Source organism: Lithobates pipiens, unplaced genomic scaffold, assembly GCF_037356315.1.
Source record: "Lithobates pipiens isolate NorthernLeopardFrog02 unplaced genomic scaffold, aLitPip1_a1.2 Scaffold_30, whole genome shotgun sequence".
Taxonomy (NCBI): Eukaryota; Metazoa; Chordata; class Amphibia; order Anura; family Ranidae; genus Lithobates; species Lithobates pipiens.
In genome coordinates, this window is record NW_027507791.1 from 101,683,229 (window position 1) to 101,709,741 (window position 26,513).

At 45.6% G+C, this 26,513-nt stretch overlaps 1 protein-coding gene across 9 annotated transcripts in view; it reads left to right on the forward strand.

Annotated features, from left to right (window-relative positions):
- The first annotated feature begins 11,973 nt into the window (after positions 1-11,973).
- Positions 11,974-26,513, forward strand: part of RALGAPA1 (Ral GTPase activating protein catalytic subunit alpha 1) — a 368,491-nt gene continuing 353,951 nt past the window's right edge. For all 9 annotated transcript variants that reach the window (XM_077464690.1, XM_077464691.1, XM_077464695.1 and 6 more), the window contains exon 1: positions 11,974-12,275. In XM_077464690.1, the coding sequence (XP_077320816.1) occupies positions 12,170-12,275 (106 nt within the window). In that variant the 5' untranslated portion in view covers positions 11,974-12,169. The remainder of the gene's footprint in view (positions 12,276-26,513) is intronic.

Below are 26,513 nucleotides of genomic sequence, written 5' to 3' on the forward strand. Positions count from 1 at the left end.
CTCAAAACATTTCTTGATAGTATTATAGGTATAGTTTGAAATATATTTAGCAGTATTGGTAATATTTCCATCTTTACTATGTTAATTTTCCCCATCCATGAGTAAGTTATATTATCATATGACTTAAATATTTTCTTTATTCTATAAACGGTCGTGTTATAGTTTATTTCTTGCAGTTGCTTCAGATCTTTTGGGATATAAATTCCTAAATATTTAATTACTTGTTCCTTCCATTTAAAAGGGAAATCCTTCTGTAGTAGTTTTTGTACTCCTTCTTCAAGTGTTATATTCATTAGTTCAGATTTGTCATAATTTACTTTAAAGTTACTTACTTTTCCATATCTTACTAGTTCTTTTATTATATTAGGAATTGTTATTATCGCATTCTTTATATATAACAGTAAATCATCCGCATACGCCGCTATTTTATATTCTCTATCCTTAATCTCTATCCCTCTAATATCTTTATTTCCTCTTATGGCTTCCATGAGATGTTCCATCACTATTATATATAACAATGGGGACAAGGGACAACCTTGTCGGGTACAGTTTGATATCTTTATATAGTTATAGAGTTAGTATATAAAGCTACGATCCTTCCTGACATTTTAGGCCCAATTCCAATCTGTTTTAGTGCTTTTTCCAAAAACTGCCATCCCACCCTATCAAATGCCTTCTCAGCATCTATTGCTAAGAGGCATGTTGGAATGTCAGCTTTCTGAGAATATTCTATTAATGTTCAGGTTTTAATAATATTGTCTCTTGTTTCTCTCCCTTTTATAAATCATGTCTAATCTAATTTTATATGCGCTGGTATAATAGACGATAATCTCTTATACATAATCTTCGAAAATATTCTTATATCTATATTTGTCAATGATATAGGTCTATAATTCTTACATAATGTGTGATCTTTCTCTGGTTTTGGTATTAAAATAATATGTGCTTCTGTACTATGCGGTGCAAAAGTTTGTGTTATAGATATAGAATTATATGTTTTTTAAGAATGGGTATAATTAAATTTTGAAAGCCTTATAAAATCTAGCAGTATATCCATCTGGACCAGGGCTTTTCCCCAATGCCAGCTCCGAAATAGCATTTTGAATCTCTTCAGCTGAGATATCTTCTTCTGTATCATCTACTATTTCTTTGGGAATTATGGGTAACGCCGTTTCTTTTATATAATTACGTATCTCTTCCATTTTTCCTAATTTTTCCTTATACTCTTGTTGATCTTCTATATTATATAGTTTAAAATAGTAGGTATGAAAAGTTTTAGATATTTCTACAGGTTCATATGCCATTTCCCAATTTGATTTCAAAATTTTTGCTACAAAATTTGGGTGTTGTGTTTTCAAAGATCTAGGCATTAATTTTCCAGTTTTATTTCCGTATTGATACCATTGTGCTTTATTTTCATCTGTAATCCAAAGGGACTCTTTGTCAAGCATTGATTGTAATTCTATTTTTTAACTTAATTTTATCCTCTGCTTTCAGACTCCGTTTATGAGCCTTTTCTAAATTCTCAATTTTCATCATCAATTGATTTTTCTTTTGATCGTTTTCTTTTTGAATTCTTGATCCATGCTTGACAAATACTCCCCTCAGTACAAACTTTAATGCCTCCCATTGCATAGGGGGTGTAGTCTCATCTTTTTTATGATCTATTAAAAACTCTTTTATTGTTTGTTGAATATCTATTTCACACTTATTATCTTTAAGTAGATTATCATTTAACCTCCAAATTCCATTCCTTTTTTTTATATTCTATTATCTTAAGTTCCAAAAATATTGGAGCATGATCTGACCATAGGTATTGCTGTTGTTGGAGTCATCATTAGCCTAGATTGAGTCACACGAAAATAGTCCAATCTGTGATAAGAATTATGAATATTTGAATAATATGTAAAATTCTTTTCCTCCTGATGTTGGACCCTCCATATATTGGTCAGTTGATATTTTCCCCCAAAAATTTTAAATTCCTTTAAATTATTATTTTTCCTCTGAATTTGAGTATTTGTGGTATCAAGTTTTACATCCATTACAAAATTTATATCTCCCCTATAATTATTGTTCCCTCTGCTTTCTCCATTGCGTCCATCAGAGCTTTTATTCCCGCCTCAATTTGTTCATAATTTGGAAAATATAAATTGATTATTGTAAACTTTTTTCCATAAATCATGACCTTTATTATTAAAGATCTGCCATCTTTACCTTTGTACTTTGTACCTTTGTTGCAATATTTGATAAGGTAAATCTCTGTGAAACGCAATCGATACCCCTTTTGATTTGTAATATGAAAATGTATCATGTATCCATGTAGCATAGCTCCTATTATTTATTTTGGGTATGTGATCTGAACGAAAATGAGTTTCTTGAATCAGAGCAATATCCAATTTCTGTTTATGAAGGACGTTTAATATTTTGATTTCTTTTAGAGGGGGAATTGAGACCTCTTACATTGAAGGAACATAACTTTACCTCCCCCATCAATCCAACTGGGGGTTAAATAGACTCCAAAAGGAGATCCGGGGAGAAAGAGAAAAAAAAAAATATATATATTATAAGACACCACAAACAACAACCACTCCCCCCAATCAATCCAACTCCTTCAATACACAATTCACCCTTATCTACTCTTTTTATTTCTTCCACTCTCAACTTACGCTATCCTTTCTTTTACCCCTCCACTTATCCTTAATTTAATGACTTCAATAAGTCTAGCTTACTAAAAGTAAGTTCCCTATTGAGGGGGGGCCTGAAGCTGCTGAGACCCGATTTGCCACACGCTGGAACTTTCATACTTCTAAATCTATTTTCTAACTATCTTCTTCTCCTGTTTCTTTCCTTTTTCTACCCTTGTTTTTATGATGTGATCTATAGCTCAGCATACTTTTCACTTGGCTCCTAGGCTTGTTTTCTCTTTATTGTACAAAAGGGATTCTTGCATTAAAAACCATCTCTATATTTCTATGATCCATATTTATCCTGTGTGGGGAGAATAGAAAGAGGGAGGAAAATAAATAAATATTGTTCATTTTGCCTTTTTTCCTCCCCCTCTTTTTCCTCGACGTCCGATGTCTTGCATTGTTGTTGTGTGTATGTTGACCAATACCGTTTAAGACCAGTTTAGGTCGATTGTTGGAGCTTTTTGGACATACATACATTTGTAGACATCTCTGGTTGTATAGGTGAATGTGCTGACTACATGTAGTTGAGTTAAAAAATATAAACATCCATCTATAGTTCCAGCCTATTGTGTCCTAGAGCCATGTGTCATTTCCGTGTGTTTAAATGGCCAAATAAACTTTTTTATTTTTTAGCCTCTGACACAACATTCTGTTATTATGGAACGTATATGTCTAGTTTGGGCTTTATACATGAAGTGAGGGTTCTGCTTCAATTTTATATGACCACATACATTTGCAGACATCTCTGGTTGTATAGGTGAATGTGCTGACTACATGTAGTTGAGTTAAAAAATATAAACATCCATCTATAGTTCCAGCCTATTGTGTCCTAGAGCCATGTGTCATTTCTGTGTGTTTAAATGGCCAAATAAACTTTTTTATTTTTTAGCCTCTGACACAACATTCTGTTATTATGGAACGTATATGTCTAGTTTGGGCTTTATACATGAAGTGAGGGTTCTGCTTCAATTTTATATGACCACTTTCCCTCTTGTTCTTCTGCACCTGTTAATGGTTATGCTCATCACAATATCATCTACATTATCTGAAGACCTCCTGCTCTTTAGCTCCCTTGTTACCTCCTCCCATGCTCGCCTTCAAAATTCTCCAGAGCCTCTCCCATCCTCTGGAACTCCCTGCCCCAGTATATCCAATCAGCCCCTACCCTGTCCACCTTTAGGAGATCACTGAAAACTCATTTATTCAGGGAAGCCTATCCCACACCCACCTAACTGTTCCTCAGCCGCCGCCATCAAATCATTCTCTGCAGCTATTAACTTTTGTACCACCCTCTCCCTTTAGAATGTAAGCTATACGAGCAGGGCCCTCCTGTACCTTTTGTATTGAACTGTACTGTAATTGTGTTGTCCCCCCTATCCATTGCAAAGAGCTGTGTAAACTGTTGGCACTATATAAATTGTATATAATAATAATAATAATAACATTATCGGTACATTGTAATCAAATTACTAAACTATTTAAAGTAGATAAAGTGAGCTTGCTTTAGATTAAGATATGAGGGTATAAGCGCTCATTAGTGCACATTATAAATCTTGTGCGTATTTATTGTTTTATGTTTTTGAGAATTATATGTGTTTTAACATAATAATTTCTTTTTAATCTATTTTAATAATCTTTCTGGAATGAAGACATGCTAATTCATCTATTAAGAATCATGGTGTCAGTTCCTTAAATTAGGTTTATCAGGGTTTACCCGTATTTATAGTCTATACTAGAGCTGCACAATTAAAGTGATTGTATACTCATTTTTTTAACTTTTACCTACAGGAAAGCCTATAATAAGGCTTACCTGTAGGTAAAAAAAATATCTCCTAAACCTTTACGGTTTAGGAGATATTCCCCTCGGTATGCGCCGCTGACTGCAGTGGCGCATGCACTCAAGGGGTTTCTCGGCTGAAAGTCCGGCAGTGGCCGGCCCGGGCCGGGATGAAATCTCCCGCGCGCATGCGCGGGATTGACGATATCGCGGCTCCGGCCACTCACAGCGCCGGAGCCGCGATACCCGGAAGAAACGCTGAGGGAGCATGTCAGCTCCCTCGTCGTGGATCGGGCCAGATGTCAGGGCCTCGTTCTAAGGTAAGTATTTCATAATGAGCTAGTATGCGGTGCATACTAGCTCATTATGCCTTTTGCTTTGCAGGTGGTAAAAAAAATATAAAAATTAGCGGGTTTACTACCGCTTAATTGTCAAGAATCGTTATCGCGATCTTGATTAAAGTGTTTCACAATTCTTACTATGCAAATAATTCTCTCTGCTCTTCTGAAGCCACAGCCTTCAAAAGAAAGGAAGAGAAAAACTGGACAGTCTGTCAAGAATCAAAACATTCTTTATCAGTTGAACTTAAGTATAAACATTGTAACAATTTGTCAATGGTATAGACTTTGTGTGTAAGTGAAAAAAGTTTAACCACTTCAACACTAAATCTTTTTCTGACATTTGTTGGTTTCAAGTTAAAATCATTTTTTTTTGCTATAAAATTACTTGGAACCCCCAAACATTTTATATATTTTTTAGTAGACACCCTAGAGAATAAAATGGTGGTTGTTGCAATATTTTATGTCACACTGTATTTGCGCAGCGGTCTTTTAAATGCATTTTTTTAAAGAAAAAATTACTTTAATGAATTAAGAAATTATCATCGAATCGAACATAAGTTTGACTCGAACATCAGGGCAATCCTTATCCAGAACTGAGCAAATATGACCCCTAATCGCTCAGTCTTCTCTGCCTTTCTGTTGCAGCCGTACACTGAAAGGCTGAAAGGCTGTGCCAGCTGCTAATCAGGCATTTGGATGTTCGAATTCGAAGGTAAGTTAGACTCAAACATCAGGTGTTCGTTTGTCCGCAAACAAACCGAACATATAGGACGCTAGCGGCAAATTTGAGTGCTGCAGAGTGCCCCATAATGCACTGCATGATCGCAGTGCATTAACAGCTGCTGATTGGCCAAAGCATGCACCTGACCAATTGCATGCATGCTTTGGCCAATCGCAGCGCGATCTGCTGGGAGAGCCATGATTGGCCACTTCTGCAGCACCCGTAATTCCCCTATTCACCGGCCAACCCGGCATTCAGGTGGAAACAGTTTATCTTACGTCACTTGATTTTCATTCGCTTTTTTTCACCGAAGATCTCTATAGATCTATTGTGGACCAAAGTTATTTGTATGCTGGTCAATACATCGTCGCTAATCCCCAGTCCTCCCTTGCCAGAGAGTGGAAACCAATTACCATGACCAGGGCACGATACAAGCAGATCTTGCGGTTCATGCATATCAACAACAATGAACTCTGATGTCCTTGTGGAGTCCCTGGATACGACCCGCTCTACAAAATTCGGCGCCTCGTAAACCACTTCAACCAACATTTTGCAGACTTGTTTACTCCCCATCAAGTTGTCTGCATTGATGAGTCCCCGATTAAGTTTTCTGGCCGCTTGTCTTTCAAAGCGTGCCTGATACGGGGTCAAAGTGTATAAGCTCTGTGACAGGGCCACAGGCTCTACATGTAGTTTTATGGTTTACGAGGGAAAAGATAGTCAAGTATAGCCACCGAACTGCCCAGATTACATAGGAAGCGCTGGCAAGATTGTGTGGGACTTGGTGTCACCCTTATTCGGAAAGGGGTACCACTTGTATGTGGACAATTATTACATGAGCGTGCCACTTTTTAGTCACTTGTTTGATCATCAGATTGGAACATGTGGCACCGTGTGACCTAATCGCCGGGGCTTTCCCCAGAGGCTTGTAGATTACCATCTTAGGCTGGGGGAGAGAGCCTGCTTCAAGTGTAATAGCTTGCTCGCTGTGAAGTGGTGGGATAATAAGAATGTTTTTGTTCTTTCCTCCCTTCATGCAGAGACGGTGGTCTAAATTCCTACAGCGACTGGTGTTGTGGAGAAAACCCTCTGTGTCCACGAATATAACCAAAATATGGGAGAGGTGGACCTGAACGACCAGTTGTTGGCGCTGTACCTAGTTGCCCAGTTGCGGTACAAAAAAGTGTCTGTTTATTTCAATTGGCTTTGCTGAACGCTCATGTGCTCAGAGCTTCAGGACAGACTGGATCCTTCCTTAAATTCCAGGAAGAGATCGTCAGAGCCCTTCTGTTTGCTCCACCTCACCTTCCCAATCCAAATGCAGTAAGCTGGCTGCATGAGAGGAATTTTCTGTATGTCCTCCCGAGTACCTCTACCCAACAATCCCCTACAGTTAAAAACAAAATGGTGCATGTATGCCCATCAATATAAGTGAGTGGATGAAGGCAGGTATTTTAATGGTGGGCATACCCACCGATCAATCTCTTTTTTTCGTTCAGCCCACAGGCTGCATGAAAAAAAATATTACACTATATGCCCAACAAGGATCAGCAATGTACTGGTATGTTGCTGGACTTTGAGTGGTTATACCAGAATTATTGTTGCGGATTTAGGTATCATCTTGGTATCATTCTTTTCAGCCAGCAGTCGGCTTTCATGTAAAATAAATCCTAGCGGCTAATTGGCCTCTAGACTGCTTTTACAAGCAGTGGGAGGGAATTTCCCTCCTCTCCCACCATCTTCCGTGGTTTTCTCTGGCTCTCCTGTCCCAACAGGGAACCTGAGAATGCAGCCGGTGGTTCCGCCAGCTGACCATAGAGCTGATCAGAGACCAAAATGGCTCTAATCATCTCCATGGCCTAAGAAACCAGAAGCTACAAGCATTTCATGACTTAGATTTTGCCGGATGTAAACAGTGCCATTGGGAAATTGGGAAAGCATTTTATCACACGAATCTTGGTGTGGTCAGATACTTTGAGGGCAGAGGAGAGATCTAGGGTCTAATAGACCCCAATTTTTTCAAAAAAAGAATACCTGTCACTACCTATTGCTATCATCGGGGATATTTACATTCCTTGAGATAACAATAAAAATGATTAAAAAAATGAAAGGAACAGCTTAAAAATAAGATAAAAAAAGCATCCCTGCCCCCCCCCCCCCTGTGCTCACGCAAAGGCGAACGCAAGAATCAGTCTGGCATCAAGATCAGATTGAGGGAAGTGATTTTAGCAGTAGACGTCCTCTGTAAATCTAAAGTGATAACCTGTAAAGGCTTTTAAAAATGTATGTAGTTTGTCGCCGCTGCACATTTGTGCGCAATTTTAAAGCATGTCGTGTTTGGTATCCATGTACTCGGCCTAAGATCATTTTTTTTTATTTCATCAAACATTTGGGCAATATAGTGTGTTTTAGTACATTCAAATAAAAAAAAATGTGTTTTTTCCCAAAAAAAAATCACTGCGCAAATACTGTGTGAAAAAAAAAATGAAAGACCCACCATATTAATCTGTAGGGCTTTTGCTTTAAAAAATATATATAATGTTTGGGAGTTCAAAGTAATTTTCTTGCAAAAAAAAAATGTTTTTATGTAAACAAAAAGTGTCAGAAAGGGCTTTGTCTTCAAGTGGTTAGAAGAGTGGGTGATGTGTGACATAAGCTTCTAAATGTTGAGCATAAAATGCCAGGACAGTTCAAACGCCCCACATGACCCCATTTTGGAAAGTACCCCAAGCTATTTGCTGAGAGGCATGTCGAGTCCATGGAATATTTTATATTTTGACACAAGTTGCGGAAAAAAGACAAATTTTATTTTTTTTGCACAAAGTTGTCACTAACTGATATATTGCTCAAACATGCCATGGGCATATGTGAAATTACACCCCAAAATATATTCTGTTGCTTCTCCCGAGTACGGGGATACCACATGCGTGAGATTTTTTGGGAGCCTAGCCATGTACGGGACCCTGAAAACCAATCACCTCCTTCTGGCTTTCTAAGGGTGTAAAAATAAATGTTTATTTTCTTTCTTCATTTTCAAAAACAAATGAGAGCTGCAAAATACTCAGCATGCATCTCAGAAAATAGCTTGGGGTGCCTGCTTTCCAAAATGTGGTCATTTGGGGGGGGTTTTGTGCCATCTTGCCATTTTATGGCCTTCAAAACTGTGATAGGTAGAAATCCTGAAGGCGGTGATTGGTTTTCGGGGCCCCGTAAGCAACTAGGCTCCCAAAAATTCCCACAGATGTGGTATCCCTATACTCAGGAGAAGCAGCAGAATGTATCTTTGGGTGTAATTCCACATATCACGATGGCATGTGTGAGTAATATATCATTTAGTGACTTTTTGTGCAAAAAAAAAAAAAAAAGTTTGTAATTTTCCCGCAACTTATGGCAAAATATAAAATATTCCATGGACTCAACATGCCTCTCAGCAAATAGCTTGGGGTGTCTACCTTCCAAAATTGGCTCATTTGGTGTTTTTTTTTTTTGCCATCTTGCCATTTTATAGCCTTTAAAACTGTGATAGGTAGTGAGGAGTGAAATCAAAAATGTATGCCCTTAAAAATCCTGAAGGCGGTGCTTGGTTTTTGGGGTCCTGTACGCAACTAGGCTCCCAAAAAGTCCCACACATGTGGTATCCCCATTAGGGATGAGCTTCGAGTTTGAGTTGAACTCATGTCCGACTCGACCATTACCTGTTCGCCTGTTCAGTGAACAGTGAACAATTTAGAGTGTTCGCGGCAAATTCGAAAAGCCGCTGTACAAGTCTATGGGAGAAATCTAAAGTGCTAATTTTAAAGGCTAATTTGCAAGTTACTGTCCTAAAAAGTGTTTGGGGACCTGGGTCCTGCCCCAGGGGACATGTATCAATGCAAGAAAAGTTTTAAAAACGGCAGCTTTTTTGGGAGCAGTGATTTTAATAATGATTACAGTGAAACAATAAAAGTGTAATATTCCTTTAAATTTTGTACCTGGGGTGTGTCTATAGTATGCCTGTGAAGGGGCGCATGTTTCCCGTGCTTAGAACTGTCCCTGCTCAAAGTGTTATTTCTGCAGGAAAAAAAGTCATTTAAAATCACTCGTGGCTATAATGAATTGTCGGCTCCCCATAATACAGAGAACACTCACTGAAAGTCATTGATCAAAAAAAAAAAAAAAAGCGTGGGGTTCCCCAAAATTTAATTACCAGGGCCTTCAGGTCTGGTATGGATATTAAGGGGAACTCCGCGTCTAATTAAAAAAAAATTGACGTGGGGTTCCCCCTAAATATCCATACCAGAGACTTTATCCGAGCACACAACCTGGCAGGCCGCAGAAAAAGAGGGGGGGACGAGAGAGCGCCCCCCCCTCCTGAACCGTACCAGGCCACATGCCCTCAACATTGGGAAGATGCTTTGGGGTCCCCCCCAAAGCACCATGTGCCCATGTTGATCCGGACAAGGGCCTCATCCCCACAAGCCTGGTCGGCGGTTGTGGGGGTCTGCAGGCGGGGGGGCTTATCAGAATCTGGAAGCCCCCTTTAACAAGGGGACCCCCATATCCTGCCCCCCTGTTTTAAATGGTAAGGGGGTACCCCTACCATTTCACAAAGAAAGTGTAAAAAATTGGTAAATAAGACAAACACACTTTTGAAAAAGTCCTTTATTAAAAATAAAAAAATAAAAAAAGATTCCAGCGGTGGTAATCCACTCTTGCTATCCAGCGACGGATGATCATCTCTCCGGGGTCCAGCGATGGCTGATTTGATCCAGCGACGGGTGATCTCTCAGTCTAGTGCAGCACAGTCCATCCATGCATTCTCTGTCTCCACTGTCAGAGACACTGCGGGATCCCGGCGGCCTGACGTTTCTTATATGGGGAGGGCGGGGCGGGCGGGGCCACCCGTCACCTGACCCCGCCCCCCTCTGACGCAAGAGGGGAAGCCGGGCTTCCCCAATGACGTATGAGTGACCCCGCCCCCTCTGATGTAACGGAAACCTGCAATATTTTTTTTTGTGATTATTCAATCATTTGGGACAAAAAAATAAAAAAATATATTCAATGGGCTCAACATGTCTCTCAGCAATTTCCTTGGGGTGTCTACTTTGCAAAATGGGGTCATTTGGGGGGTATGTACTGCCCTGCCATTTTAGCACCTCAACAAATGAGATAGGCAGTCATAAACTAAAAGCTGTGTAAATTCCAGAAAATGTACCCTAGTTTGTAGACGCTATAACTTTTGCGCAAACCAATAAATATACGCTTCTTGACATTTTTTTTTTTACCAAAGACATGTGGCTGAATACATTTTGGCCCAAATGTATGAATAAAATTGAGTTTATTGGATTTTTCTTATAACAAAAAGTAGAAAATATCTTTTTTTTCCCCAAATTTTTGGTCTTTTTCTGTTTATATTGCAAAAAATAAAAATTTTTTGGGTACAGCATTGCATGACTACGCAATTAGCAGTTAAAGCAGCACAGTGCCAAATTGTAAAAAGTCCTCTGGTCCTTAGGCAGCCAAAAGCTAATGCCGCGTACACACGAGCGGACTGTATGGCATACTTAGTTCGTCATACAATCCGACGGACAGTCCGTCGTACTTTCCACTGAACGGACTTGACCACACACGGATGCACAAACAGTCCGTCGAAAGCTTGCGCGATGACATGTACAGCACGTACGACGGGACTAGAAATAGGAAGTCCAAGACACAGCAAAGCACCCTTCCGCCGTGTAAATCCTTTCTGGGCATGCGCCATTCTTAGTCCATCGAACTAGCCTACTGACGACCGTACTGTCCGCTGAAACCAAAGTACAACGGACAGAATTTCGAAAAAACCGAAATACTTAGTACGCCAGACTGCACGCTGAAAAAGTCAGCTGAAGCCCACACACGAGCGGATTGTCTGCTGAAATGTGTTTAGACGGACTAAGTACGCCATACAGTCCGCTCGTGTGTACGCGGCATAAACGAGGCTTAAGTGCGTAAAGTATAACCAAACCCTAAACTTGCCTATCAGCCAAAATGTCCCTAGCTAAGGAGTTTTTTTTAGAATACTTTCAAATGTAAATGTTTTCTCATAGACCTCAGCACCGTGCTGGTGTAACGACATCCAATTACTGCCCCATGACGTGTGCCTGCAATCCCTGTAGACTCCAAGTCCATAGAGCTCCTAGGGTGACAACACTGCTCCTGCATAGGGCTCTGCTCTGGAAGCGTTGTCACCCTACGACTAGAAGCATAAGAAACTTGCATGATCATTGTGTAAGAAAACTATACAGCTGGAAAAAGTGGAGGGTTGATTTTAGGATTAATTACACTTTAATATGTGATCATATAGATGGACTCCTGTACACGATGAATGGATAAAACAAGTCCCATCCTAGAGTAATAATATCCTGCCGAGACACTAGGGGGCAGAGCTGAGCGGTGGATGGCTCGGCAATCGATTGCTTTGTTATCCTGGAGACAGAAGGGGGCGGCCATGTTGGATGTATCGGTGTAACCTGCTTCTGTCAGAGCGGGGAGACCCGCAGCCCTCCCATCACATCCCAGGGACCGGGCAGTCCTTCTCCCGGGACGAGTCGTCCATCTAGCAGGCAAGGAGAGCCCCGGGGACCTAGCCGGCGCTGCCCTCCGCATACCTCTCTCCTCCGGGATGTTCTCTAAAAAAACTCACGGCGATGTGAAGAAATCAAGCCAGAAAGTGCTGGACCCCAAGAAGGACGTGCTGACCCGACTCAAACACCTGCGGATCGTCATCGGTGAGCGGCCTGAGCAGAGCCCGGGCTGGGATTGGAGGGGGGTGCCAGGGGCCCCGGGGTGATGCTGGGATGAAGGGTGTGGGCGAGGCTGCCGCGCCCCCTGCTGGAGCATGTGAGAACAGAATGGGATCTGGGGGGACGGGATGTATGTACAGAACGGGATCTGGGGGGGACGGGATATATGTACAGAACGGGATCTGGGGGGGGTGGGATGTATGTACAGAACGGGATCAGGGGGGGGACGGGATGTATGTACAGAATGGGATCTGGGGGGGACGGGATGTATGTACAGAACGGGATCTGGGGGGGGGGGGGGGCGGGATGTATGTGCAGAACGGGATCTGGGGGGGACGGGATGTATGTACAGAATTGGATCTGGGGGGGGACGGGATGTATGTACAGAACGGGATCTGGAGGGGGACGGGATGTATGTACAGAACGGGATCTGGGGGGGGACGGGATGTATGTACAGAACGGGATCTGGGGGGGGACGGGATGTATGTACAGAACGGGATCTGGGGGGGGACGGGATGTATGTACAGAACGGGATCTGGGGGGGGACGGGATGTATGTACAGAACGGGATCTGGGGGGGGGGGGGGGGGGATGTATGTACAGAACGGGATCTGGGGGGGGACGGGATGTATGTACAGAACGGGATCTGGGGGGGGGGCGGGATGTATGTACAGAACGGGATCTGGGGGACGGGGACGGGATGTATGTACAGAACGGGATCTGGGGGGGGGGACGGGATGTATGTACAGAACGGGATCTGGGGGGGGGGACGGGATGTATGTACAGAATGGGATCTGGGGGGGGGGACGGGATGTATGTACAGAACGGGATCTGGGGGGGGGGACGGGATGTATGTACAGAACGGGATCTGGGGGGGGGGGGATGTATGTACAGAACGGGATCTGGGGGGGGACGGGATGTATGTACAGAACGGGATCTGGGGGGGGGGCGGGATGTATGTACAGAACGGGATCTGGGGGCGACGGGATGTATGTACAGAATGGGATCTGGGGGGGCGGAATGTATGTACAGAATGGGAGGATCTGGGGTGGGGCGGAATGTATGTACAGAATGGGAGGATCTGGGGGGGGACGGGATGTATGTACAGAATGGGAGGATCTGGGGGGGGAAGGGATGTATGTACAGAACGGGATCTGGGGGGCATGGGATGTATGTACAGAACGGGATCTGGGGGGGACGGGATGTATGTACAGAACGGGATCTGGGGGGGACGGGATGCATGTACAGTACGGGATCTGGGGGGGACAGGATGTATGTACAGAACGGGATCTGGGGGGGACGGGATGCATGTACAGAACGGGATCTGGGTGGGGACGGGATGTATGTACAGAACGGGATCTGGGGGGGGACGGGATGTATGTACAGAACGGGATCTGGGGGGGGACGGGATGTATGTACAGAACGGGATCTGGGGGGGGACGGGATGTATGTACAGAACGGGATCTGGGGGGGGACGGGATGTATGTACAGAACGGGATCTGGGGGGGGACGGGATGTATGTACAGAACGGGATCTGGGGGGGGGACGGGATGTATGTACAGAACGGGATCTGGGGGGGGACGGGATGTATGTACAGAACGGGATCTGGGGGGGGACGGGATGTATGTACAGAACGGGATCTGGGGGGGGACGGGATGTATGTACAGAACGGGATCTGGGGGGGGACGGGATGTATGTACAGAATGGGATCTGGGGGGGACGGGATGTATGTACAGAATGGGATCTGGGGGGGACGGGATGTATGTACAGAATGGGATCTGGGGGGGGACGGGATGTATGTACAGAATGGGATCTGGGGGGGACGGGATGTATGTACAGAATGGGATCTGGGGGGGGGGACAGGATGTATGTACAGAATTCTAAAATTTCAATCACAAAGCAGGTTTTTTTAGTTTTGTTTTTTTTTTAAACAGGAAGGAATCCGAAGGGTGATAATGATTGTGGTTTGCTCTTAATTAAAGCGTGTCTAAAAGAAAGCAAAAAGGCAATAAGAATCGGCAAACATAAAATGAGAAAAAACAAACAAACAAAAAAAACAGACCCAGCGAGGTTCAAAGGGGGATGTATGTACAGAATGGGATCTGGGGGACGGGACGGGATGTATGTACAGAATGGGATCGGGGACGGAGGGGGACGGGATGTATATACAGAATGGGATCGGGGGGGACGGGATGTATGTACAGAATGGGCTCTGGGGGGACAGGATGTATGTACAGAATGGGATCTGGGGGGGGGGGGGGACAGGATGTATGTACAGAATGGGATCTGGGGGGGGACAGGATGTATGTACAGAATGGGATCGGGGGGGACAGGATGTATGTACAGAATGGGATCTGGGGGGGGGGGACAGGATGTTTGTACAGAATGGGATCTGGGGGGGGGCAGGATGTATGTACAGAATGGGATCTGGGGGGGGGACAGGATGTATGTACAGAATGGGATCTGGGGGGGGGACAGGATGTATGTACAGAATGGGATCTGGGGGGGGGGACAGGATGTATGTACAGAATGGGATCTGGGGGGGGGGACAGGATGTATGTACAGAATGGGATCTGGGGGGGGGCAGGATGTATGTACAGAATGGGATCTGGGGGGGGGGCAGGATGTATGTACAGAATGGGATCTGGGGGGGGACAGGATGTATGTACAGAATGGGATCTGGGGGGGGGGACAGGATGTATGTACAGAATGGGATCTGGGGGGGGGACAGGATATGGGGACAGTATTTGCTCTTGGATGTCAGTTTGTGGGAGAAGGATGTGATGTGGGTACATTGTGTACTTGGGGGTGATAAGATGGGGTACAGGTCAGGATGTGATCAATGGAGAATGGATGAAAATTAACATCCAAATGTTTATTTGAGAAGGGGACATCACGTCACTAAGGTGCAAAATTTCAGCGCCACACAAGACCCCTTCATCAGGGTCCTGCCAGCACACGAAATGTTGCACCTTTGTGCTGTGATGTCATCTTTTTGAATAAACATTTGGGGCTGTAGGATGGGGGCGCAGGATTCGCTGCAGGGTGGTAGGATGGGGGCACGGGGTGGTAGGATGGGGGGGGGCAGGATGCGCTGAGGGGTGGTAGGCTCGGGGGCGCAGGATGCGCTGTGGGGTGGTAGGATGGGGGGCGCAGGTTGCGCGGCACAGGATGGGCTGCGGGGTGGTAGGATAGGGGGTGCAGGATGGGCTGCGGGGTGGCAGGATGGGGGCGCAGGATGTGTGGCGGGGTGGTAGGATGGGGTAGTAACTGCCAGCCTTCTCACTGTACAGCAGCGATGGGGGGTGCCGGGACTTTCTCTCTGATCTAATGGCAGTAGGTTGTTGTAACCCATTCAGATGTCTGTGATCCAAAGCTGGATGAAATTGTCTGTAAATTGCAGTGTGTGTGGTCGGCATTAGTCTGGAGCTTAAGATCATGTTTTGGTATTTTTTTTCACATATGTTGGTTTTGGTTAAATGCTTTTATAACAAGCAATACATTCCTTGTGTAGCCCCCCTCGGGGTGTGTCGGTTGTCTAGACCCCTGTAATGCTCTGTGGTTTCAGCTGCCATCCTTTCCCATCACTAGGGGGCACAGTACCAACAAAGAATGATCGCTCACTTATGTTTTTATTTGATTTACAAACCATTTTGATGAGTTTTACTCCCAAGAAGGAGAAATCCTCTCTAGAGCCCATGTTCTGTAAGATTGGATCTTAAAGTAGAAATCAAGTGGTGATCATTGGAGTGATCCAAGCTTAACCAATGTAACTATGTATAAAATATCCATACCTGGAATCCACCTTTTAACTTGTAATAGTAGGTGTGCAAATATTATATATAATATATAGCTCACTACTTTACATTATAGCAAAGTGTAATTTCTTCAGTGTTGTCACATGAAAAGATACAATAAAATATTTACAAAAATGTGAGGGGTGTACTCAGTTTTGTGAAATACTGCATACCGGCTCCTGGGGGTTCTGGGAGGAGCACAGAGAGTGGGGGGGGGGGTTCTGGGAGGAGCACAGAGAGTGGGGGGGGGGGGGGGGTTCTGGGAGGAGCACAGAGAGTGGGGGGGGGGGGGTTCTGGGAGGAGCACAGAGAGTGGGGGGGGGGGGGTTCTGGGAGGAGCACAGAGAGTGGGGGGGGGGTTCTGGGAGGAGCACAGAGAGTGGGGGGGGGGTTCTGGGAGGAGCACAGAGAGTGGGGGGGGGGGTTCTGGGAGGAGCACAGAGAGTGGGGGGGGGTTCTGGAAGGAGCACAGAGAGTGGGGGGGGGGTTCTGGGAGGAGCACAGAGAGTGGGGGGGTTCTGGGAGGAGCACAGAGAGTGGGGGGGGTTCTGGGAGGAGCACAGAGAGTGGGGGGGGGGTTCTGGGAGGAGCACAGAGAGTGGGGGGGTTCTGGGAGGAGCACAGAGAGTGGGGGGGGTTCTGGGAGGAGCACAGAGAGTGGGGGGGAGTTCTGGGAGGAGCACAGAGAGTGGGGGGGGGAGTTCTGGGAGGAGCACAGAGAGTGGGGGGGGGGGTTCTGGGAGGAGCACAGAGAGTGGGGGGGGAGTTCTGGGAGGAGCACAGAGAGTGGGGGGGGGAGTTCTGGGAGGAGCACAGAGAGTGGGGGGGGGAGTTCTGGGAGGAGCACAGAGAGTGGGGGGGGGGAGTTCTGGGAGGAGCACAGAGAGTGGGGGGGGGGGAGTTCTGGGAGGAGCACAGAGAGTGGGGGGGGGGGAGTTCTGGGAGGAGCACAGAGAGTGGGGGGGGGAGTTCTGGGAGGAGCACAGAGAGTGGGGGGGGGGGAGTTCTGGGAGGAGCACAGAGAGTGGGGGGGGGGGGGTTCTGGGAGGAGCACAGAGAGTGGGGGGGGGGGTTCTGGGAGGAGCACAGAGAGTGGGGGGGGGGAGTTCTGGGAGGAGCACAGAGAGTGGGGGGGGGGAGTTCTGGGAGGAGCACAGAGAGTGGGGGGGGGGGTTCTGGGAGGAGCACAGAGAGTGGGGGGGGGGTTCTGGGAGGAGCACAGAGAGTGGGGGGGGGGGTTCTGGGAGGAGCACAGAGAGTGGGGGGGGGGGGTTCTGGGAGGAGCACAGAGAGTGGGGGGGGGGGGGTTCTGGGAGGAGCACAGAGAGTGGGGGGGGGGGGTTCTGGGAGGAGTACAGAGAGTGGGGGGGTTCTGGGAGGAGTACAGAGAGTGGGGGGGGGTTCTGGGAGGAGCACAGAGAGTGGGGGTGGGGGTTCTGGGAGGAGCACAAGGAGCGGAGGGTGGGGGTCGCGGAGGAGCACAAGGAGCGGGGGCTGGGTGTCGCGGAGGAGCACAAGGAGCGGGGGCTGGGTGTCGCGGAGGAGCACAAGGAGCGGGGGCTGGGTGTCGCGGAGGAGCACAAGGAGCGGGGGCTGGGTGTCGCGGAGGAGCACAAGGAGCGGGGGCTGGGTGTCGCGGAGGAGCACAAGGAGCGGGGGGTGGGTGTCGCGGAGGAGCACAAGGAGCGGGGGGTGGGTGTCGCGGAGGAGCGCAGAGAGCGGGGGGGGTGGGTGTCGCGGAGGAGCGCAGAGAGCGGGGGGTGGGTGTCGCGGAGGAGCGCAGAGAGCGGGGGAGGTGGTTGCGGAGGAGCGCAGAGAGCGGGGGAGGTGGTTGCGGAGGAGCGCAGAGAGCGGGGGAGGTGGCGGGTGGGTTGCGGAGGAGCACAGAGAGCGGAGGGGGGGGGGCAGCCTTATATGGGTCCTCTAGTGCATTCAATTGTGTTTTTAATGACATTTATTGCTCAAGCCTTGGTGAAGTGGGGCCCCTTCTGAAACATGTTGGCTGTATTTGATGCTATTAATAAACCTTTCAAAAAGACCTTTAAGACCCCAAACACACCATTAGATTTTCTGCAGACTTTTGTCTTCAGATTTACCAAAATCATATAATATGAGGTCAAACCTTAAAGCGGTGTTCCAGACGTTTTTTTTTTTTTTTTGTTAAAGTCAGCAACTACAAACACTGTAGCTGCTGATTTTTAATAAGGGCACTTATCTGTCCTGTAAGACCGCGATGTCGCCCCCCACCCCCCACCCCCTGGGGCCACCGTGGAATAGGAAGAGGCAGATTAGGAAGACTATCAAGCAACAGGGGTTTCTGGTATAAAAAAAAAATGTCAAATTGTTTTTTAGAGTTTATATATTTTTTTAATAATGTTAATGTAATTTTTTATTTTAGGGTGGACCACCGCTTTAAGCGTTTCGTTTGTATTACAAATTTGTACATTTGTAATGTGTACGCAATCAGACAGGCCCTTGCACTACCTGGTTTTGGTAAATCTGAAGACAAAAATCTGCAGAAAATCTAATAGTGTATGGGGCTTCAGTGATATGATCTTTGCACTAAGTACTCCTCAGGACACATCCAAGTGTTTGTCGCCTGCTGAGCAATTCTTTTGTTGTGATCAAAGCCTAAGACCAGAAGAAGGTCCATATACACAATACTTTCCTCACAAATCCGGTTTGTTTGAAGGCAGACGCACTTTATTGTATGTCCATCAGAACCTCTTCTCCCTTCTGTCAGTCCAGCGATATCTCACACACATCCAACATTTACTAAATATGGGAAAACTTTGTGTACTAAGCCCCGGTTCACACTATAATCCGCATGTGAATCGCACAGGAACCGCATTGCATTCCTGTGTAATTCAGTGCGGTACGTTTTTTGGAGCCGCACTGCAACCGGGTTGCATGGACGTTTTGTACCCTGCGGTCCCGGGCAGGCAAACTGCACTGCATTCGCGATCTGTTTTGGGGTGTTGCTAACACCGTGCAATTGCGGTGCGCGAAACAGGCAGGGATCGCAGCTTTTTCTGCACTTCATGTGTGTGAATTTAGGGGGTGATTGTGCTTCTGAATAATTTGCTTGATAAATATGGCAGACACGACTCTCTTCTGTTTGGCAGTCAATCCTAATAATACAGAATCAATAGGAACAAGTCCAAAGCAGGGAAAACCCGGCGATTTCCCAGATCAATGAAAACATGTCATGCAAGAAACAAGGATGCCGACCCGATAACACTCCTTATGAGTATGCTAGTTACCTGGCTGTCATGCTGCCTTTTTGTACCATGTTGTATGTTTTACCCTAAATATGGGAGTAACATGGTGCAAAAGATGGAGTTGGCCTTTATGCTTTTCATTCTTGCCGTGCATGTTTTGTTTATGTATTCATGTCATCAGAATTATTGGGACGCCTACCTTTACACGCACATGAACTTTAATGATATCCCAGTCTTAGTCTGTAGGGTTCAATATTGAGTTGGCCCGCCCTTTGCAGCTATAACAGCTTCAACTAATCTGGGAAGGCCGTCCACAAGGTTTAGGTGTGTGTTTATGGGAATGTTTGACCATTCTTCCTGAAGCTCATTTGTGAGGTCAGGCACCAATGTGGACGAGAAGGCCTGGCTCACAGTCTCTGCTCGAATTCCTCCCAAAGGTGTTCTATCGAGCTGGGGTCAGGACTCTGTGCAGGCCAATAAAGTTCCTCCACCCCAAACTTGCTCATCCATGTCTTTATGGACCTTGCTTTGTGCACTAATCATGTGTACAGTCATGTTGGAACAGGAAGAGCTATCTCCAAACTGTTCCCACAAAGTTGGGAGCATGAAATTGTCCAAAATGTCTTGGTATGCTGACACCTTAAAGCGGAGGTCCACCCTAAAATGGACCTCCGCTCATCTGATCCCTCCCCCCCTCCGGCGCCACAATCGGCACCTTTCAGGGGGGAGGGGGGTGCAGTTACCTGGATAATCCAGGTAACTGCACCCACTTCCGGGCTAGCTGTCTGCGGAACGAGCGTAGGTTACGCCCCCGTTCCGCAATGCCCCGCCCCCTTCAGCAAGTGCCCCGCTGCCTGCTGGGAAACACACAGCTCCCAGAGGCAGCGGGGACCGTCCGGATTGCGCCGCGCGGCTCGCGCATGCGCAGTAGGGAACCGGGAAATGAAGCCGAAAGGCTCCATTTCCTGATTCCCATACCCAAGATGGCGGCGGGACCCGGCAGCCGAGCGAGCGATCGGCTTCGGGTGCCGACATCGCGGGCGCGCTGGACAGGTAAGTGTCACTATTTAAAAGTCAGCAGCTGCAGTATTTGTAGCTGCTGGCTTTTAAAAAAAAAAAAAAAAAAACGCGGAGTCCCGGTGGACTCCCGCTTTAAGCATCACTTTTACTGGAACTAAGGGGCCAAGCCCAACCCCTACAAAAACAACCCCACCCCATAATTCCGCCTCCACCAAATGATTTGGACCAGTGCACAAAGCAAGGTCCATAAAGACATGGATGAGTGAGTCTGGGGGGAGAGGAACTTGACTGGCCTGCACAGAGTCCTGACCTCAACCTGATAGAACACCTTTGGGAGGAATTAGATCAGAGTATGTGAGCCAGGTCTTCTCGTCCACATCACTGCCTGACCTCACAAATGCGCTTCTGGAAGAATGATCAAATATTCCCATAGACCAGGGCTCCACAAAACCTGGGCGCCAGGTCGCATTGGCGACTAGAAATAGCGACCTCGCGCCTGGGGCAGCACAGCTGGGGGTATCCTGTCTCTGTGGACCCCCCCAGCGTGATCGCGTCGGGCCGTTCCGCCGGCGGCCGAAAATTTAGGCCGCGGCTTTGAGGCCTTCTGCGGTCCTATGATTCCTTATGGAATCTGGCGCCCTCTTGTGGTCGTCGTTGGTATGACAAACCAGCAATGCTAATGAAGCTCCCTCTGAGTGTTTTATATTACCTGCCTTTTCTTCCCTTTATTTAGAACCCCCTAAACATTATATATATTTTTTATTCTAACACCCTAGAGAATAAAATGGTGGTTGTTGCAATACTGTCTGTCACACCGTATTTGTGCAGCGGACTTACAAGCGCACTTTTGTTGGGAAAAATAATTTAGTTAATAAAAAAATAAGACAACAGTAAAGTTAGCCCAATTATTTTTTATATTGTGAAAGATAATGTTACGCCGAGTAAATTGATACCCAACATGTCACGCTTCAAAATTGCACCCGCTCATGGAATGGCGACAAATTGTTACCCTTTAAAATCTCCATAGGCGACGTTTAAAAAAATTCTACAGGTTGCACGTTTTGAGTTACAGAGGAGGTCTGGGGCTAGAATTATTGCTCTCGCTCTTTCCCGATCACGGCGCTACCTCCTATGTGTGGTTCGAACACCGATTTTATAGGCGGGCAGGACAGGGCGCGTTTAAAAATTATTATTTTTTCTTCTTATTTTAACTTTTTTTTTTTTTTTTTTTCCACTGTTCTTTTAAAAAAAAATGTTGTGTCACTTTTATTCTTATTACAAGGAATGTAAAAATCCCTTGTAATAGAAAAAGCATGACAGGTCCTCTTAAATATGAGATCTGGGGGGGGTCAGAGAGACCTCGGATCTCATATTTACACCAAAATGCAATTGAAAAAAAAATTGTCATTTGAAAAAAATAAATAAAATGTCCCTCTAAGAGCTATGGGCAATGACTTGGAGACGGGGGGGGGGGGGGGGGGGCGGCGACGGCGCTGCTATCTTCCCCTCACTCGTCTCCATGTCAGGCCAGGGACAGGTCCGGATCGCCGTCACGGACCTGGCTCCTAACTTTTTAAGCTGGCTCCTAGATTCCAAGCAAATTTGTCAACCCCTGCCATAGACACACTCCTAAGTCTTGTAGACGGCCTTCCCAGAAGAGTTGAAGCTGTTATAGCTGCAAAGGGTGGGCCAACTCAATATTGAACCCTACGGACGAAGTCTGGGCTGCCATTAAATTTCTTGTGCATGTGAAGGGCAGGTGTCGCATTACTTTTGGTAATATAGTGTATATAAAAGTGACCTTAAGCACTTCAGCTCTGGAAAATTGTACCCACTTCATGACCAGGCAAACTTGTTTGCCATTTGGCATTGCACTAACTGGTAATTTCACAGTCATTGTACCCAAACTAAATTTTTTTTTTTCTCACAAATAGAGCTTTCTTTTGGTGGTATCTGACCACCTCTGGGTTTTTATTTTTTGTGATATAAACTAAAAAAGACCATTTTGAAAATAAAACAATATTCTTTTACTTCCTGCCATAAAATATATATCCAGTGAAAAAAAAAAAAAACAATTTCTTAAATTTATGCCAAAGTGTGTTCTGCTGCTACATGTCTTTAGTAAAATATATATATTTTTTTTATACTACTAGTGACGACGTTCGGTGACTTGTAATGGGATTTGCGATAGTGAGTTGATCAGTCTGATGTGGGGGGGGGGTGTATTGACTCACTCACTGACATCACCAGTGACATTAATAGAGTGCTAATACTATACACTGTCACTGTACAAGTAACACTGGGTGGGAGGGAGTTAACATCTAGGGAGATCAAGCAGTTAAAAGTGTGCCTAACTATGTGTAATGTGTATAAAGTGCGCTTCTTTTACAAACTGATCTCTAAGTTTCTCATTCTTGCTTTGCATGTTGTTGGGGACAAGGGCCTCTTCCCCACAACTCTGGCCGGTGGTTGTGGGAGTCTGTGGGCAGGGGTCTTATCAGAATCTGGAAACATTTTAAGCAAGCAACATACTGTAGCTGCTGACTTTTTTTAATATTTGGACACTTGCCTATCCTGGAATCCAGTGATGTGGGCATCCCAGCTGATGTTTCCATCGTCTCTCAGGTGTTTCCGTCACCATTTGTGTTAAGGGAAACCATCAGTGAAGCCTTTTGGTACCCTACTATGCATGCACTAAGCATGCTGCACTTTCTGAATGGCCCGGCAGCGGTCTATGGCTACACAGCCACATACACAACAAACTGTGAAGCATGGTGGGGTTGATTTACTAAAACTAGAGAGTGCAAAACCAGGGGCAGCTGTGCATGGCAGCCAATCGGCTTCTAACTTTAGCATCTTTCAATTAAGATTTGACCAAAAAAACAACCTGGAAGTTGATTGGTTTCTATGCACAGATGTGCCAGATTTTTGCACTCTAGTTTTAGTAAATCAACCCCATAGTGCTTCACAGTTTGTTGTGTATGGGGCTGTGCAGCCAGACTGGTCAGGGTGCCCATGCTGACCCGTGCCCACAGTGAGGATGTGGGCCTCAGAACTGGAGCACAGAGAAATGGAAGAAGGTGGTGTGGAATGATGAATTCAAGAATAGTTTGAGGAACACAAGTTCAAGGTGTTAAATTGGCCTCCAAATACTCCAAATACTCCAAATCTCAATCCAATCAAGCATTTGTGTGATATGCTGGAAAAACCAGTCCGATCCTTGGAACCCCCACCTCTCTACTTACAGGACATAAAGTAGGGGTGCCCAACCGCGGGCCACATGTGGCTCCTAGCACCCCCGGATGTGGCCCCCCATGTCTTGCTCTGAGATGGCAGGTCAGCAAGCCCAGATCGTGGGTCCCCAACCCTCCGTCTCCGAGCATCAGCGCAAACAACGGAGCCGCCGCTAGAGGAAGCAGAGCCGATGCTTCCTGTATATTACTGGCTCCTTTACAGGCGGAGTTATATCAAATGTACTCCACCTGTGACAGGAAGCATTGGCTCTGCTCTCTACTGCAGCCACATGCTTCTGTCACACTAATGCATGGGAACCGGCGTTGTCGGACAGCAGCCAGCAGTGCCAGAGTCAGAAGTACCAGTATTGGCCATCAGTACCTGCCAGCAGTACCCAACAGCAGTACCAGCCCTGGAGGACAGCCAGCAGCGGCCCCCAGTTATAACCACCTGGGGGACAGCAGAAACCAGCTGCAGGAATCCTGAGGAAGAAGTGAAGAATCCAGGTCAGGTAAACTGCTGTGGATCAGTGTGAAAGCAGCCTTGGGCCCCTTTCACATGATTGGTCCCATCAGGTCTACCTGTCTGTTTTTCAGGCGGACCCAATCGGACCCTTCATTCACCCCTATAGAGCTGCAGATGTAAACAGACTCGTGTCTGCTTACACCCGCCTATCTGCATTCTGATCTGCTTAAAAAAACAGAAGGGGATCTGTCCCCTTCTGTCTGGGTGGATAAGAGGGCCGTTAGGGTAGATGGGGCTGCATCTGTGTCTGCTCTACATGTGCCGACTGGACACAGACCTGCACAGACCTACGCTCATTGTTGCCCGCGACCTGTTATCAAGTCACTAAAGTGACCCTCCCTCGTCAAAAGGTTGGGCCCCCCTGATGTAAAGGATCTGCTACTGACTGCTTGGTGCCAGATACCCCAGCATACCTTCAGAAGTCTAGTGTGGTTTATGCCTCAACTGGTTATGGTTGGTGTTCATAATGTTATGGCCGATCGGTGTATATTTATGCCATATATTTATATGAGAATTAGTATAGTATAGGTTTTATCTTTATTTGGGGCTCTCTGTTCCCCTATCCCCTGTGATCTCCCCACAGATAGACCCAGTGACCACACGTAGTTATTTCTTTTGATCTTGATGCAAGTCTGCTATATATCACATATGTGTATATGAAAATATTTATTGATGGATTTTTATATCCTTTATTTCTTTCCATTATCAGAGTTTTTTGCCTCCCATATCTTCCTGAGGAATACTACCCCACTCCTCTGTGATTATCATCTACATATAAGTTAGTGGTATATATGATATCATTCTTACCAGTGGATGGCCATAGGGCAGTTATTGGGGTTATATATTTCTACTCCTATTATCAACTACTTATTTGTGCCATTGCAAAAATTCTTATGACGTATATTCTTTTTTTATATACTTCTAATGCTCATGTAATAAACAATCTTTTTTTTTTTTATTTGTTTATTTTCTTTTAAATTTTTCCTATAGAAGTTGTTTTTTCTCTGCATGCCACCCCTAAATATCTAGTTTTCCTGGCGTGTGTGTGGTGTGTTATTTATTTATTTTTTTTTTTTCTTTACTTGGTGTAATAAAATGAAAAAGTTATTTAAGTTTACTTTTCTATAAATGGATTTCTGCACTGTACTGAAGATGGCATTTCCTTTTTCCTGATCCTTGTTTGGTTTTTTTATGTAATGGATATTTACTGAATTTGCATGATGTGTTTCCTGTTTCATTTCACATTATTATTTTGCATTATGCCATGTGAAATGGACCAAAAAAGTTGATGCTATACTGTATTTATTTATATTTCGATGGTGTCAGTTTGCTTTCACAGACAAGGAATTTCAACCTTTTTTTTTTTAAAAAAAAAAGCCCATTTCCCAAATGCAAGCTGTCAAAGCTATTGAGCGTTTTGTCACATTGGCCTTGAAATCGCAGAATAGGAGGCAGCCTCTAGTACAGAGGTGTCAAACTGGCGGCCCTCCAGCTGTTACAAAACTACAAGTCCCATCATGCCTCTGCCTGTGGGATTCATGCTTGTAACTGTCAGCCTTGCAATGCCTCATGGGACTTCATGGACTTCAACCCTCATGGGGTTTGGCAGCAGCTGGAGGGCCACCAGTTTGAGACCCCTGCTCTTGTAGCACCTCATACCTTCATGGAAGGACTGTGTATGACCCAGTCCAGAATCCGGAGTGTAACTTCAGATGTGAGAAGGGGTTGGAAGGAATGTTATAGTGATGGAAGGAGTCCATTATTTGCTGTGCCATTCATCCTGGTTTTGCTTGACAATTATGGAAAACCTGGAATTAACAGCTACATTTGCAGTTAAAGTGGTTGTATAGGTTCGTTCTTTGTTTAAAAAAAAAATAATAAAAAAAAAAATGTTATACTTGCCTCCACTGTGCAGTTGATTTTGCACAGAGTGGCCCCGATCCTGCTGTTCTGGGGTCCCACGGCAGCTGTCGGCTCCTTCCCGCAATAGATATCCCCCCTCGGGAAGCCCTCTCCGGAGGGGGTTACCTTGTGGTCGCGCTCCCGTCTCATACACCCTGCGTCCATAGACACAGGTTGTATGTCTCGGTCTTGCTGCCCAGCGGCCATGCTATTTGGATTTGATTGACAGCAGCGTGAGCAATCTAGCCAATGAAGAGCCGAGAAGACCGGGCTGAGAAGAGCCGAGAAACCAGCGCGTTCTTGACGCAGCACTTTCGAGGGCTCAGGTAAGTAAACCGGGGGGATGGGAGGCCTGTAACCAGCAGATTTTTTTCCACATTAATGCATAGGATGCATTAAGGTGAAGAAACCGCAAGGTTTACAACCCCTTTAAGGCTTTCTGTGTTGTCCTTTCTGGATTGAATTGCATTGCGAAAATGCCTAAGGAGTATGTATGTGAATGAAGATATAAGTGGAAAGGTGTGT